The 17906-nt window shown below is 41.8% G+C and overlaps 1 protein-coding gene across 1 annotated transcript; it reads right to left on the reverse strand.

Moving 5' to 3' along the window:
* Window positions 1-870: 870 nt before the first annotated feature.
* On the reverse strand, window positions 871-10919 carry LOC139464360 (uncharacterized). Its single transcript, XM_071245888.1, has 8 exons — window positions 10865-10919; window positions 8233-8340; window positions 6992-7102; window positions 5702-5809; window positions 3693-3803; window positions 2609-2740; window positions 1501-2114; window positions 871-1176 (listed from the first exon to the last, which is right to left on the reverse strand). The coding sequence occupies exons 1-8, from the start codon at window positions 10917-10919 to the stop codon at window positions 871-873; spliced, it is 1545 nt and encodes a 514-aa protein (XP_071101989.1).
* Window positions 10920-17906: the final 6987 nt, after the last annotated feature.

Raw genomic sequence — 17906 nt, forward strand, 5'->3', positions numbered from 1 at the left:
GTTGAACTCGCAACCGACTGACCGCTGTGTTTACAAACAAGTGATGACTGCCGTGACGCCGAATACTCTTGTCCCAGCTAAATTACTTTCTTTGTTTGTCAAATTTAATTTCTATTTAATTTCACCTATCATGTAATTGGTATTGTATGAATGTAAGGAAGAAGCCTTTCCGTTACTCTGCAATCTCGAACCAATCTGATCAAACAAACAAAAAGGTAAATTCACCTGGGAAATCTCGCAGTCGGAAACCTTTTCAAAATTCCCTATGATGGCACTCCCAAAGCATTAATAAATAACGTGACTATATTTGGGGGGTTAGGGATTTTTATAATGTCCGATTCCACACTGATTTTACCGAGAGTGTAACGAAGGTGTCACGCGCTGGGAAGGAGCTTGGATCAAGGCAATACCAGGGACGCAACTCTGCATAGCGGACACTAGGGGCAGAGGCGTTGGTATTCCGACATTATGTTCGACCAAGTTTAAGCTGTATACATATACATGTAGACATCCGCTATAGTGAATGGTTCGTTCAGATAAATTCAGCATAACAAGAAACTTTATTCAGAATGTTCAACTTCTAGGTTACATATCGCTCCAGGCCAGAGTATACTAGTCAAAGTTTGTAAACAACACACAAAGAACTATTCCATCTGTATTAAAGTTACCTGTAAATTTTGACCAAACGAACCAAATACAGTCCACGCATTATGAACCCCAACAGTGAAAGTCAATGAGCCTGACCGGTCATCTTAATGCCTTATGACACCGACATGATATCATGGGTACTTATGCTTCCCTACAATCCACACATTGCCATTGGAAATGGTCAAATGTTGAAACTGTCGAATGTTTTCAAGAACTGTTCCATCACGCAATTGCCTCCATAAACTGGTTCATTGATAACAACCCCATCAGCATTGACGTTGATCTGGAATCTAAAGGAATGGGCCTGAATGGTAATTGCGCTTCCGTGTTAATCGCCCTGTTGGCGGGGTTAGCACCTACGTTTCCACTTAAAGCCCGAAGGAAATCTAGCAGTCTCCTGGTAGATGCAGGGAACGGATATTTTAGTCCGTTCAGGGGTAAAGCTCCATTGATATTTTCAGACGGTGCCAATGAAAGTCGGGGAAACATAGATTGTATCGGGTTTGGAGATAAGGGTATTCGTGGTCCTTTCACATTTTCAGGTGGTGCCAATGAAAGTTGAGGAAACAGAGATTGTATCGGGTTGGGAGATAAGGGTAATTGTGGCTCATTCACATTCTCAGGTGGTGCCAATGAGAGTTGAGAAAACGGAGATTGTATCGGGTTGGGAGATAAGGGTATTCGTGGCTCATTCACATTCTCAGGTGGTGCCAATGAGAGTTGAGAAAAGGGAGACTGTATCGGGTTGGGAGATAAAGGTATTCGTGGCTCATTCACATTCTCAGGTGGTGCCAATGAAAGTTGAGAAAAGGGAGACTGTATCGGGTTTGGAGATAAGGGTATTCGTGGTCCGTTCACATTTTCAGGTGGTGCCAATGAAAGTTGAGAAAACGGAGATTGTATCGGGTTGGGAGGTAAGGATATTCGTGGTCCGTTCACATTTTCAGGTGGTGCCAATGAAAGTTGAGAAAACGGAGATTGTATCGGGTTGGGAGATAAGGGTATTCGTGGTCCTTTCACATTTTCAGGTGGTGCCAGTGAAAATTGAGAAAACGGAGATTGTATCGGGTTGGGAGATAAGGGTATTCGTGGTCCTTTCACATTTTCAGGTGGTGCCAGTGAAAGTTGAGAAAACGGAGATTGTATCGGGTTGGGAGGTAAGGGTATTTGTGGCCTGAAGGGTCTTTCAGATGGTGTCACGGAAAGCGAGTGTTGCCTGTTGAGGACAAGATGAAATGGTGGCTTATTGGAGACTTCAGACGGTGTTTTATGTGGTGCCGAATCCTGGCGACTTGGTTCAGGCGAGATAAGCGTCGGCGGAAGTTGCTTTGTCTGGGCGGTGTCTTGCTGAGCCGTGTGCATGTGTTGTGGGTATGGCGAGGTGTTCTGTCTGTCGCCGTCGCTGTTCAGACGGGGTCTGGCGGATGTTGATGCAGATGGAGACGTCGTGCGAGTAGTTTTATGTCCTGTAAAGTATTTTGAAGAGAGATGACGGTGGGAATTTAATTGTCACAATTTGGGTGAGGTGTGGTGAAGATGGCACCATATCGCAGTTTAACATGGATATGCCACTCGGACACAGTACAGCCGATCAGTCCGTGTTTTAACCCCTTTACGCTGAGCGCCAGGCAGGGTAACAACAAGTACCATCTTTTAACGTCTTTTCATATGACGCGGCCGGGGATCCAACCCCGAACCTTCCGCTCTCCTGGCGGAAGCTTCACAATTGATGAATACAAATTAAAGCACGGACTTCAGACTGCCGGCAATCCTTATATAAAGTTACATGCTGATCTTTTTTGTCAATGCATATGAAAACATTTATTCATTCTATTTTCATAAGAACTTTAGATTAATTTTGTGTTCGGGATGATCTTGGATTTTATATTTGAGGAAGGAAATGGATAGAAAAGCTTAGATATCAATGTTGAGAAAATAATTTACAAAACGTCAAACTTACCTTGGCCTGCAACTGAAACACAGTTAGTGGTGTTCTCGGGATGGTTCGTGTACCCAACGTGACAGTAGCACACTTCTTGCTGACTCCGCAGTTTTGCACATTGTCCATTCTCGCAAGTCAGCGTGCACTCGGCTACGGTTAACAAAACCCAAAGCATTAAAGATATGCAGCTACAAAATGAGAAAAAAAAAACAAACTTTGAGTTGTTGTTTTGAAGAAAAACACCTTGCAACAATGTATTTTTTGTGGCTGGCAATTTCTTCTCTTTTTAACGGCCACAAGCTTCATTATATATTTCAAGAATTTTCAGGAACAAAATCGAAAATCCCAGCACTTTCTTTCCAGTTATATCAGAATATTAGGTCCCTTACAACCAGAGCCTTGTAGGGTTAATTTCATGGTCAGACTAAGATGACCAGACCCTGATTTGCCTGAACTGATTTGTTTGTTGTTTAAGGCTATCAATCATCAATCGGTAGTCGTGAAAAACTGTTGTAAGAGAGAGAGGGTGAGGAAGAGAGGCGGGGGGAGGGGGGGGGGGGGGGGGGGGGGGAGAGAGGAGGAGGGTGAGCCCTGTCGAACCACCACCAGCAACACAAAAGAACACGTTGATGCCCTCCGCGAGCCTGAACTGAACAATAGGAGCATTCCAGAGGAAACCACAGGATTCTCATGTGGGTCGATAAAAAATTATCCCTCATGGACATCTACATACGTCAAGAGTGTGTACCCGATGGTTTCCTAGAATGCTACCGGGTGAATGGTAGGCCACGCCGGTCTCCACTTCAAATGCCCTGTCAACCAGGTATAATCAAAACTAGGAAGATTTTTATTGTAGGCTAGATTAATTTATCAATAATGGTCCATTCGACAGTACGAGAGCGGAATAGTTGGAGTTATCCACAGACTACTACGACTATGCTGGGGATGATTGGGTATTCCAACTCACGAACTAATGATACGGCAGCTGAGTGACACATATGTACAAAGTTGTGTCCCCTTGATACAGGGTCCGCAGTGCCGTGATATTTATGTGGTAGTTGGGTAACAGGCACGTTACTAAGGCAGTAATTGTCGTACTTACTTGAGGCAGCACATCTACCATTTATGTTCTTCTCGAAGCCAGGTTTACACTTGCACGCCTGGGTGATGGGGTCACACTGACCATTTACACACGTGTCCGGGTCACAAGGAGCTGCACGCACAGAACAGTCACGGTCAAGATAAAAGTGAGTGGGCGAGTGAGTTGGGTTTGACACCGCTCTGAACAGTATTCCACTTATATTACGGCGTGTTAATATGGGAAGAAAGCCCGAAGTGATGCAAGTCTCAGACGTTCACCACTTTCGTGACACCAACAAGCACGGGTATGATGCTGACAAACCTAGAAACATAATCGGGGCGAACCGGGACTCGAACCCACAATCATAGGTTTCTAACGTGCCCAACGGACGCAACTCTGCACAGCGAATAGCGGTGCCGTAGACGTCTGGGCCACCCGTGCCCCACCTACAAGATTGAAACTACAAGCTGCCAATTATATTAAGAAGGCCTATTGCATTATCGACAGTAAACTGATCAACTTTGTGAAATTAAACCTAATGTTTTGCTGAATATTTTACTCTCCACACCCAGATGATACATATTATTTCAGTGATGGGTGGGATGGAGTTAAAGCTGATTTTAATAGTATTCAAGTTATATCGCGGCTTGTCAGCTTGATGTTGGAGGAAAGCCCGAAGTGATGCAGGTCTCTGATGTTTGCCACGAACACAGTAATGGTGGTTATAAACCTAGAAACAGAATCAGACCAAACCGAAATTTTAACCATCTATCATAGGTTACTGGTACGTCTAAGTGATGCATCTCTGCACATCGAATTGCGGTGCCGTAGACGACAGGAAAAACATGTTTTCCCATGAAAATACAGGACTGGTCATTTTAATGACACATATAGTGACTTTAGTAATATATCGGGGGTTTTTAATTCCCTAGCACGAATACATACAGAAGCGTTCTTTCTGATCATTTAGACCCTTTAATCGTTTTAGTATACATGTGAAACATCAGAGAGTTTGACTGCATGGTCGTTCGCTAATATCCACGCTAGACCCATCTTAGTGAACGAAACGAAGAAATGCACATTCAGACTATCGCAGTATCGACTCAATCCGTGTATAGGCTGACAGTGACAGTCTACTGCAATCTATGAATTTACCTTTGTGTCTATTTTACACATCTTTCATCACCTTTCAATTATCGGTCAATTGGTCAATGATGACTAAAACATGTAACCACAGGTTCATTTACAACCGAAATCTCTCCCGTCACGTTTATCGTATCGGCCGTTTTGACGTCTTGCACTTGATTTAAATGTATTACGATGCGCTGTCATTGTGACTAACTTACTGAGGTAGTTCGTTAAAAGACCTTTCACATTTAATGGTGATGTTATTTGAATACATGTGTTGTGTCAAATGTTTCTGAAGAGCAAGTTGTGCATACATTCGTTCTTTTAGGAACACCTCTCTCTTTGAGGAACTATTTTGTTCCCCGATACAGCTGGATGTTGTGTGGCTGTCAGTGTAAACATGAAATCACACGTACTTAAAATATAATTGTGTCTAGGCCTGCTTCCTTGAGGTAAGAAATTGTGTTAAAAATATAAGAATTGACTTTCACTTTGTGTGAGTTCATTGGAGTTTGAACTCACAAAGAAATAAAATCAATTTTTTAATGCCTTCGACACATTAATCGTGTTCATCAGAAATTTATCTGGAGAAAGAAAGAATCCGTCATTGGGGTTAATAATATTGAAAATATTTCCATCCTGTCATGGTCAATATTGGTAGTTCCACACGTTTCAAAAAGGTCATGTATTCCAACTATCATATACAGTAAACTACGGTTATAACGAACTCAAAGGGACCACAAATTTTGGTTCGTTATAACCGTAGTTGGGACTAAAAAATAAGTTCGTTATATCGGTCAGTTCGTTATAAGCGTGTTCGTTATAACCGTAGTTTACTGTAGATATCTGCGAAAGAATTCAATAATTACGACACTTAAGGGAAAAGTTATACGAGATCTCACCAACTGCCAGACAGACGCCGTTCGGTCCTTTGAAGTACCCAGACTTGCAGAAACACTGCCCTGAACTGGAACAGAATCCGTTCGGACAAGAATCCACTGCACACCGTTCTGTGGAGGAACGCTTCACCATGATTAAAACTAAACCAGAGAATGCATAACATGTACCGTATCTCTTACTATAGACGCCACGGAGTTTACCCTTGGACATTACTCATACTGACCGACGGGTTATTGAATATCAGACATCTATATCCTGAGGGACCATTCATCGTTTAATTTCTAGATGGGGGCCATTAATTGGGGGGTTTTACTTGACTGGGTTTGTATTAGAGAACCGTCTTCGATTCATCTAGGTTAGATGCGGGGTCAAATAGAGAAACAGGTTCTATTGGATACCACCGTCTAGTAGCGGAAATACGGTGTTCATCATCTAAAACACCCATCTCTATCAATACCTTTGTAGTGAGTGAGTTGGGTTTAACGCCGCTTTTAACAGTATTCCTGTTATATCACGGCGTGTCAGCTTAATGTGGGAGGAAAGCCCGAAGAGAAACCCACGAGCACGGGTATGGTGCTGACAAACCTAGACTCGAACCCACAATCATAGGTTTCTGGCGTGCCCAAGGAGCGCAACTCTGCACAGCTAATCGCGGCGCCTTAGACGACTGGGCAACCCGTGCCCCTTAATACCTTTGTAACGTTAGGAAATATAAAATTATAATTATCAACACAAACCATTTTGAAATCATCACCATCTCAGAAAATGTTTGCAGAGACTAAATGTGCCGTCATGCACACTCTGAAGTGTTGCACTAAGTGTAGTATATTCCATAAACATGATCGTTAAAGCAACAAAACCATTTCCATATTGATGATATATCACTGCTTAATGAATGAATGAATGAATATTGTTTTACGCCGCATCAGCAATTTTCCAGCTATTCACGGCCACTGCTTAACGCAGAGTCGATTATGCAATTCCGACTATAGGAGCAGCATGTGTTCATGAATCATTATCAAATAATGACGATAAGCGGTGAGCGTATCCTGCCCCACCGGTGGCATCCATCACAAACACACGCAAAGACAAGTTAATTGTTTACCTGAAGAAAACACGAAAAAATTGCATCAGACATCATTGTAATCATTGATGTGTCAGGTTTGGAAATGTCCTCGACATATCTACCATAAATTATCTTTTGAAAGCTCTGCTGAGTCATGAAAGCTGTAAATCTTCGTTGTAAATAGCGTGTCCCCACAAAGGGATTCCACAAGGAAAGATACACGTACCGATGGGCACACAGTTGCCATTGGGGTCCTTGGTATAGCCGCCTTGACAGGTGCAAACAAACGTTATGTGGGAGCAAACACCATATCGACATTGGTCTTGAGTACAGCGGTCTGATGGATGAGAAGAAAGTAAACCATTTCAAGAGTTATCGGCCATGGTTAAAAATCAAGCAAATCATTTTATATACGAAAACCCTGTTCAATGGGACGATTAACAAGTCCCCGAATGATTTCCATCACTATGTATTTAGTTTTTAGGTGAAGTATTTCTCCGAACTTCTTTTCCAGACTACAGTCCGTTTGCTGCAAAATCGTACAGATGAAATGCAAAATACATATAAATCCGAAAGCAACAATTCGTCTTAAAATGACATGAATGTTATTTATTTGTCCATACTACCTCGTCACAATAATTTCAGACACTGTTATGAAGAGTAGAAACAGTTTGAGAATATTTTACAGATTCGCATTGTATATCCCGTTTAATAACTACCACAGAAAGATACGCCTCTGATTTAGACTTTTCATTTGACAGGATTACATTACAGGAAAAAAAACAGAGGTAGGTTGGCCTGACACGTGCAAATGTTGGGCTGTTCATTTTACAGTGCAGACCCTCTTATAACATCAGACATATAAATACCAACAATTACGTGATCGTTTGTTAAACAACTTTTTCTATTCGTCATGACAATGTCTGAAATTATGGTCACGAGTTTATGTTGACAAATAAATAACTTTCATGCCATTTAAGACGAATTGTTGCTCTCGGGGATATATTTGTTTTTCATTCATCTGTACAATTTTGCAGCAAATGGAGAATAAAGGGGTTTCCCCTACATACTGTATTCCGAAAATCGCATTATCACCCATATTAATTTTAACCACATGATTTTATGGCGTAGAATTTCAAATTGTCTTTTCATCGCGTATTAGCCAGTTTTTGTACTATATGTGAGTATATCGTTGATGCTATGCATCTTAAGAAGCGTAATATATTGTTAAATACAATGTATAGTAGGTGGAGGTTTTCTGTCAGTACAGTGTATTAGATGGGGTTCTATATTGTTTTTACAATGTAAATTGCGTTTTATATTTTCGATACAATGTCTGAAATTGTATACATAGTTAATACAATATGCATTAGGGAGGGTTATATTTTGATTATACAATGCAAATTGCGTTAGATATTGTTAATACACGGTATATCATTATTACAACGTGTATTGAGTTAAGTTTACCAAATGGAACGCAGACGCCGTTAGGATCCATCGTGAATCCGTGATAGCACCTGCATCCAGTGTTGTCGTTGCAGTAGCCGTTAACACATGACTGCTCCGTGCAGGAGGCTGCAGACAAAGAACGGCGCTGTATCAAGGCTTGGTGAGAGAAACTGTTCTGTCACTGTGGTTGGTTTCATCATCATCTAAGCTGCTTATTGGACTTCGCAGGTGTGTGATGAGTGCTTCATCTACTATGTTGCACATACATACACGCTAGACAATCAACATGCACTTCAGCCACTGTGTTCTATTTAAATACATACATACATATATACACGCATGCACGCACGCACGCACGCACGCACGCACACACACACACACACACGTACATACATACATACATACATACATACATACATACATACATACATACATACATACATACATACATACATACATACATACATACATACATACATACATACATACATACATACATACATAAACCCCAATGTTACCTCGTGGTTACATTAATAGTGTCAAGCGAAGACGAATCAGAGGAACCAAAGCCGCATGAGGCAACACACCATATCCAAATCGAACCCAGCGGCATTAAGAGCAAACATCTGAAGCTGACATTTTTCGTTCAAAATAATGTTCAAGTTTTTGAAAATATCAAAATCACGTAACACTCAGCTGTTGTCGATGAACGCGCCATCTGCTGAAAGGTACAATTTACATTTCATCTTGCCGTAGCATACAGAGGCTGTCTTAATATATCGTATATGCAATCGTATTTTATGGATCTCAAATAATGTTAATTGATATGACTGGCTGACCATGACTCGCTATCTCGAATATCCAGATATCTCGAAGTTACTAAGCTATATTATGTGTCAACACTGACCTCTCATCACTGATTTTCAGTGATCCATTCATTTACGTTTAACCGCTAATTTGCCGTTTACACCAAATGACATCACTTTCAGCATAGAATCGAGACTGGTTATTGACATGTCTGGGGTTGACATTTTATATTTACATAAATAATTTACATGTGGGCCGATTCAGTCTATAGCAAATTGTGGAGAAGAAAATGTTGAGAAATAGTAATTTTCAATGCATGACAATAACCAGGCTAGATTATCCACCGAAACAGATTCCATTTGGCGTAATAGTGGTGAAAATTAATGGGTCACTGAAAATCAGTGATGACACCAGGTGTTTGCGAAAAGGGTTAGCATGTGCTGCCCTACCGGTAGCACCCGGCATTCACACAATTTGCATAAAAAAGGTAAATTTAGTATTTATTGCCTGACGCCGCACAGCAGTCCCCCTGCATCGTATAAGACATTCCTTATAAACCTCCGGTGACGTCACCCTAGTGTTCTCCAGTCGGGTTAAATCTCATAAACAGGGACGTTGCAATGTCCATGGGATTTTATATGACATTCAAGTCACATTTGCTATATAATGTGTTATAATGTCCCAGGGATTTTATATAATGCCTGGGTATTTCATTAATATAATTTCAGTTCAGATTGTGACATGTAATGAAATGTAAAATCAAATGACAAACGTTTTCTTTATATTCCCGAGGATAGAACTCGCAACCATCACATCTGTAGCCCAGTGAGTGTACCACAAGGCTAAAGAGGTGTTGATAAGCCGCACTCCTTTTTAGAATGTTTTTTTCAAGATCCGTACGCCAGCAACAGATATTTTACGCCCGTTTCTTAAGGTTCATGGAAAGTATGTGTTTTAAGGTTCAAAATCGGTTTATAAGGAAGATAAAACACTTCCCTTAGGGTTGTGATGATATTTAAAACCCTTTCCCCCGGAAAATCCCTCGGGGAAAGCCCCTCTGGATGCGGGTTTGAAATATCATCACAACCCTCGGACGTGTTATATTCTATACATAAACATCGTCGTGTTTTGTCCTGTAGATATTTTAACATAAGTAGTTAGCCTGCTAACCGATCCAGTTTACTGCAAATTCTGAAATACAATGTTTAAAACCAAAACTTTACACAGCACACAACATAAAGAGATTAATACGTGTCAGTGAGTTTCGCTGTCGAGGTCCAGTTTACTGCAAATTCTGAAATATGATATGTTTAAAAGCAAAAATTTACACAGCACACAACATAAAGAGATTAATGGTTTTTCTAAACGTGTACGTGTCAGTGAGTTTCGCTGTCGGGGTCTACTTTACTACAAATTCTGAAGTGTGATATGTTCAAAAACCAAAACTTTACACATTTAGTACAGTAATATACTGCAGCTATATGACTGCGGTCTGTAATTAATCAAGTCTTGACCAGACAATCTGGTGATTCGGAGTCCTGCATCGGAGTCCGATCCGCGCTAGCAACCAAATCAACGAGCCTGACCATCCGATCCATTTGGTCGCCTCTCACAACCGTCATCGGTTGGTGGGGACCTATTCTAACCAGGCATTCCGATGGAGCAGGCGAGTGATATATGATCATGTTAGTTCACGGGCGTTTTCATGACATATTTTAATTTGCTCAAAAGAGCAGTATCCACGCATCAAATTAAGTTGGAAGAGACGACATGTTGTAAGGAGATATGTCATATTTGTTGAAAGAATTACACCAGTAACAGAGTAGTAAAGCAAAACACATACCATTTGCAGCAACAACCATGGACAGTGTCAATCCCAGCAACATTTTCCATCCCATTCTTTAGTCCCTCTGAGGCCTGATATATCACATATGAACATTATTTACATATCCAAAACACAACCCGTCACGTTTTAACACTTCCGCACCAGACACACCAGTTGTTCATATCTGTATAATCATTGTGAATTTATAACACAGTGCATAAAATAATATGTCTTCGAGGGGGATGTTGAGGACATTGTTTTTTAAATCGATTGTTGTCACATTTTTTAGAATCTAAAAACTAAAGGAGGAAAATAAGGGAACTTGTTACAATGCTGCAGATATGTTTTACTTATAAATGTTTTATTTGATGAAGATACGATTCAGAGTTAAAGGGAACGTATTACAATGTGGCAGATATGTTCTACTTATAAATGTTTTATTTGATGGAGATACGATTCAGAGTTAAAGGGAATGTATTACAATGTGGCAGATATGTTTTACTTATAAATGTTTTATTTGATGAAGATACGATTCAGAGTTAAAGGGAACGTATTACAATGTGGAAGACATGTTTTACCTATAAATGTTTTATTTGATGGAGATAAGATTCAGAGTGAAAGAGAAGGTATTGCAATGTGGCAGATATATTTTACTTATAAATGTTTTATTTGATGAAGATAAGATTCAGAGCTAAAGGGAACGTATTACAATGTGGAAGACATGTTTTACCTATAAATGTTTTATTTGATGGAGATACGATTCAGAGTTAAAGGGAACGTATTACAATGTGGCAGATATGTTTTACTTATAAATGTTTTATTTTATGAAGATACGATTCAGAGTTAAAGGGAACGTATTACAATGTGGAAGATATGTTTTACTTATAAATGTTTTATTTGATGAAGATAAGATTCAGAGTTAAAGGGAACGTATTACAATGTGACAGATTCGTTTCACTTATAAATGTTTTATTTGATGAAGATAAGATTCAGAGTTAAAGGGAACGTATTACAATGTGGAAGACATGTTTTACCTATAAATGTTTTATTTGATGAAGATAAGATTCAGAGTTAAAGTGAACGTATTACAATGTGGCAGATATGTTTTACTTATAAATGTTTTATTTTATGAAGATACGATTCAGAGTTAAAGGGAACGTATTACAATGTGGCAGATATGTTTTACTTATAAATGTTTTATTTGATGGAGATACGATTCAGAGTTAAAGGGGACGTATTACAATGTGGAAGATATCTTTTACTTATAAATGTTTTATTTGATGAAGATACGATTCAGAGTGAAAGAGAAGGTATTGCAAAGTGGCAGATATATTTTACTTATAAATGTTTTATTTGATGTTGATAAGAATCAGAGTGAAAGGGAACGTATTACAATGTGGCAGGTCAGGTTTTATTATTAAGTTTCATTTTATGAAAACGAGACTCAGGGCATCTAGTGAGGTGAGGTGAAATTGGATGTAACGTCGCGTCCAAGATTATTGCACTTATATAACGACGTGCATGCACGTGTGAGTGTGTGTGCCTGCTTGTACTAGTCCGGACTGATACCGATGCCGATAAGTGCAGTAATCTTGGACGCGACGTTAAACCCAATTTCACCTCACCTGATATCTTCACAGCCATCAAAAGCTTATGAAATGTCAATACGTGTTACTGTAATTCCTTCACGCCTTGCACGGGGACATTGGCAGCCTTGTAGTCAAAGGCATCGCTATTCGCTGTGCAGAGTTGCGTCCCTTGGGCATGCCAGAAACCTATAATTGTGCGTTCGAATCCCGGTTCGCCCCGATTATGTTTCTAGGTTTGTCAGCACCATACCCGTGCTCGTGGATTTCACCGAAGCAGTAAACGTCTGAGACCTGCATCACTTCGGGCTTTCCTCCCACATTAAGCTGACACGCCGTGATATAACTGGAATACTGTTAAAAGCGGCGTTAAACCAAACTCATTCACTCACTCCTTGCACGGGGACATAGGCAGCCTTGTAGTCAAAGGGATCGCAATTCGCTGCGCAGAGTTGTGCGTGCAAAATCCTTTTGGTTTGAATCCCGACTTGGCCTGATGTGTTTAGGTTTGTCAACACCACAACCGGCTCGTGTTTCCATCAGAGTGGTCCACGTGAAAGACCTGCGTCAATGAGGAGTTTTCCCTACATCAAAGCTGGCTCGCCATAAAGTAACGGAAATACTCTTCACAAACGGCGTTAAATCAAAGCCACTCCCTAACTGTAATAACACTAAACTAATCGAGTCAAGAGATGTTGATACAAGGAGGTAAATACTCACCTAAGAATATCAAATTATCAGTGTGTGTTTCAGATCAGATCTTTTATGGTTATGCTTCATGGCCTTCCTAAGATTGAGCCTTTGTTATAAAATAATGCACACCATAAAACAGCAAAACGTCAACACAACTTAAAAACAACACCTAAACATGAGACGTTTCCGTCTCCGAGCTTCGAAACCCCGTCGAAGGTGAGGGAAACTTTAGCCTCGTTTTCAATTAAGGAACTATGTTGCCATGGAAACAGAAGAGGTGGGTAGTAAGCGTGTCAAATGAAACACGTGTTTATACCTGTAATGTACATTAATAGTTCGTGCTCTGCCTGCGGAATGTGTCAACGTCGTGAATTCCTCACAAAATAAGTAAATTAAATGCTTTAATGTTTCATTCTTTGCCTGTGTCATACAGGGTTAGATTAGCCTCTGCATGCGTTGACATAGGTTATGAATGTAGCTTATGCTAAGTAACATATACAGTGGATATTGAATATATTTATTTCATTGCTAACAATATTTAGTCAACAACAATTATAAAATATTTATTGACATTGACACCTTGGGATCTTTTTCAATGCTACTATAGATTGCAACCAATAGTCAAATATTGGATGATCAGTCAGGAAACGCAAAACATATACATTGCGTACGTGCGTACGTGAGTATGGCTTTCCACCTTTTTTAGCAAATAGTCTCACTTGACCCGTGAAGATCCGGGGTAGAATAGGTCTTCAGCAACCCATGCTTGCCATGGAGATCGGGGGTAGAATAGGTCTTCAGCAACCCATGCTTGCCGTGAAGATCCGGGGTAGACTAGGTCTTCAGCAACCCATGCTTGCCGTAAAGATCCGGGGTAGAATAGGTCTTCAGCAACACATGCTTGCCGTGGAGATCCGGGGTAGAACAGGTCTTCAGCAACCCATGCTCGCCGTAAAAGGTGACAATGCTTGTCGTAAGAGGCGATAAACGGGATCGGGTGGTCAGGCTCGCTGACTTGGTTGTCATCGGTCCCAACTGCGTGGATGGATGCTCATGATCTCAATCACTGGATTATTTACAGACCGCCGTCATATAGCTGGAATACTGCTCAGTGCGGCGTTAAACAACAAACAAACAAACAAACAAACCATGGTCTCACATGTAAATTTTAGCATGGCCATTTTCCTTCAGCATTAGTTACCAGTGTAACGTCTGGTCATCTTAGTAGTGACTGCCGTTCTAATTAACACATTCACTATTAATCTGTGTGTGTGTGTGCGTCATGCGTGTGTGTTGGCGTGCGTGTGCACGTGTATGTGTATAAAATGGTGTGAATCCGCTGAAACACTTCGCGGAAGTAATACAGATAAGGAAGAGAATTTATGTATGTCAACTTTTTTCTGATGAGGAACACAACGCTTCGGAGTATACTCTTACTCCTACATCAGAAAGAAGTTGACATCCATACATTCTCTTCCTTACACCTCTATTTAATGTTAGTATTATATTGTGATAAAATGAACATTTTTGTTCGAGTTGGCATTATTCATTCTCAGGTCAAAGGCGCTGCTGTATAAATCACCTTCGAAATATTCGTGGATTTGAATCCCGAATTGTCATGTTTGCACAGACTGATACAAATGATGATAGGTTGAACTGATGCTGTAAACGACCAGGACCAAAGTCACTTTCCTTCAACATTGGTGTGGTTCCCTGTGAAATTACTGAGTGAGTGAGTGGGTTGGTGAGTGAGTGAGTGAGTGAGTGAGTGAGTGAGTGGGCGGGTCATTAGGTGGGTGAGTGAGTGAGTGAGTCTCAAAGGCCAGATGTTTTCAAATCAATATTTTCTGCTACTCTAGGGACAATGTCTGCACCAGGTGTTGTGTCTACAGGAGGAGCTCTAGCTGGACATGGAGCAGGATCAGACACGACACAGACTTCTGTATCAATCACAGACACAACCCAGCCTCGGAACAGACACGACACAGACAAGCGTATCAGTAACAGATACAACCAGTCTCAGACGCTCGGAACAGACACGACACATACTACCGTATCAATCACAGACACAACCCAGCCTCAGACGCCCGGAACAGACATGACACAGACTAGCGTATCAGTAACAGATACAACCCAGTCTCACACGCTCGGATCAGACACGACACAGACACAACCCAGCCTCGGAACAGACATGACACAGACTAGCGTATCAGTAACAGATACAACCCAGTCTCAGACGCTCGGAACAGACACGACACAGACTACTGTATCATTAGAAGATACAACCCAGCTTCAGACGCTCGGAACAGACACGACACAGACTAGCGTATCAGTAACAGATACAACCCAGCCTCTGACGCTCGGAACAGACACGACACAGACTAGCGTATCAGTAACAGATACAACCAGCCTCAGACGCTCGGAAAAGACACGACGCAGACTACCGTATCAGTAACAGATACAACCCAGCCTCAGACGCTCGGAACAGACACGACACAGACAAGCGTATCAGTAACAGATACAACCAGCCTCAGAGACTCGGAACAGACACGACGCAGCCTACCGTATCGGTAACAGATACAACCAGCCTCAGATATTCGGAACAGACACGACGCAGACTAGCGTATCAGTCACAGACACGACACAGCCACCCGGTTCAATAACGGACACAACACAGACACTGACGTCCGAGACAGAGACCCAAACACAAACACGTGGAGCCCCGGGATCTGCTGGGGTTTTGAGCCACTGCTCTGCTGCCAGGAATCCGGTTAGAAGAGGTGATGTGAAATAGGGTTTAACGTCGCGTCCAAGATTATTGCACTTATATAGCGACGTGCATGCACGTGTGTGTGTGGCCGATTTATAGTGCTAGCACACTGAGATACCATGCCGCAGTGTAACATGAATACCCCACTCAGACACAGTACACTGACTCCGAGCAGACCAGTCCTTGTTTTAGCCCTTTAATGCCGAACGCAAGACAGGGTAACAACAAGTACCATTTTTCAACGTCTTTTGGTATGACGCGGCTGGGGATCGAACCCCGGACCTTCCGCTCTCCGGGCGGACGCTCTACCATTAGACCACGGAGGCGGTCTCCCGATTAGAAGAATAACCCTACCGACATTGGTCCAGAGACAGGGCCATCAGTAGCCAGAGCATCGCGACCTGGTCTGGTTTCTCCACCAAGAGTCCGATTATAAGAATTATTCCAACGACGTTTGTGAAACCGCATCCAAGAGCAAGGGTTCAACGTCCAATAACATATCATATCAGACATTACAATCCTTTTCAAAACCATTTCCTTAATTATTATTTCATGTGGGCCATTGCTGACGTTTTCTAATTTATCAACTACATCAACATCTTGTTCATATGATGAGATTCAATTAAGGTAAAAGTGACTGAACCGTTCGACATTGGATCACTGGCAACAGTTTCTATGCATATAGAATTTCTGGTCAGCCTTGGGGAACATTATTAGAGATAATGCAAGTCAGCCATTTATGCATTACTCTCTGGGGCGGTGGGGTAGACTGGCAGTCAAAGCGTTCGCTTGTCACGCCGAAGGCCTGGTTCGATTATGGGTACAATGTGTGGCCCATTTTTGGTGTCCCCCGCCGTGATGTTGCTGGAATATTGCTAAAAGCTGCGTAAAGCCAACCTCACTCCCTCACTGTCATATTTTCTTGTACATACATGCATACCATCTGAATTCATGGACAGATCTGTGTTTGGCTGTGTTATATTTTGTGTTGTAAGAATAAATATAATTGGGAAATACTCGTAACGTTTCCTCAGTGTAAGGCTAGTTTACCTGCAGCTATGAACCAACGGGATGCCGTCATCTGACCACGTCAACCCCAATAATTTCGACCCGTGAAGGTCCGGGGTAGAATAGGTCTTCTGCAATCCATGCGTGCCGTAAAAGGCGACTATGCTTGTCGTAAGAGGCGACTATCGGGATCGGGTGGTCAGGCCCGCTGACTTGGTTGATGCATGTCATCGATCCCAATTGCATGGATCGATGCTCATGATATCAATCAGTGGACTGTCTGGTCCAGACTCGATTATTAACAGACCGCCATCATATAGCTGGAATATTGCAGAGTGTGGCGTTAAACAAACAAACAATCATTTAAACACGATGTGCTCGATAAAAGGACTGGTACCTGTACCTACACGTATAAATGAATAAAGATGTTGAAAGCCATGTCAGCTCCGTCCTCGCTGATACAACAGAGTCTGACATACTGCTTTGAGATAGTCAGCAATGCCACTGCTGGTTGTGCTTCACTGGCCGGTCAGTAATGAAATGTGCGGTGTATTCTTCAGTAGTGAGTGAGTTGGGTTTTACACCGTTTTTAACAGTAATCCAGTTATATCACGGCGTGTCAGCTTAATGTGGGAGGAAAGCCCGAAGTGATGCAGGTCCTAGACGTTTACCACTTCGGTGAAACCCACGAGCACGGGTATAGTGCTGACAAACCTAGAAACATAATCGGGGTGAACCGGGATTCGAACCCACAATCATAGGTTTCTGGCGTGTCGGCGAATCGCGGCGCCTTAGACGACTGGGCCACCCGTGCCCCCGTATTCTTCAGTAGAATTTGTCCATGAGACTTCATTCATAAGACTCCGTTCTACCCCGACACACACACGCACGCACGCACGCGCACGCACACACACACACACACACACACACACAGACTGACTGACTGACTGACTGACTGACTGACTGACTGACTGACTGACTGACTCTCTCTCTCTCTCTCTCT

Source organism: Haliotis cracherodii, unplaced genomic scaffold (genome assembly GCF_022045235.1).
Source record: "Haliotis cracherodii isolate W230 unplaced genomic scaffold, xgHalCrac1.p SCAF_17, whole genome shotgun sequence".
Lineage (NCBI taxonomy): Eukaryota > Metazoa > Mollusca > Gastropoda > Lepetellida > Haliotidae > Haliotis > Haliotis cracherodii.

Excerpts from the sequence above, each read along its gene's own strand:
- LOC139464360 (XM_071245888.1), bottom strand. The coding sequence starts at position 10,919 with ATGGGATGGAAAATGTTGCTGGGATTGACACTGTCCATGGTTGTTGCT. Across the intron at positions 8,341-10,864 it reads CATGGTTGTTGCTGCAAATG|CCTCCTGCACGGAGCAGTCA; the intron begins GTATGTGTTTTG and ends CTTTGTCTGCAG. Across the intron at positions 7,103-8,232 it reads CGGCGTCTGCGTTCCATTTG|ACCGCTGTACTCAAGACCAA; the intron begins GTAAACTTAACT and ends CTCATCCATCAG.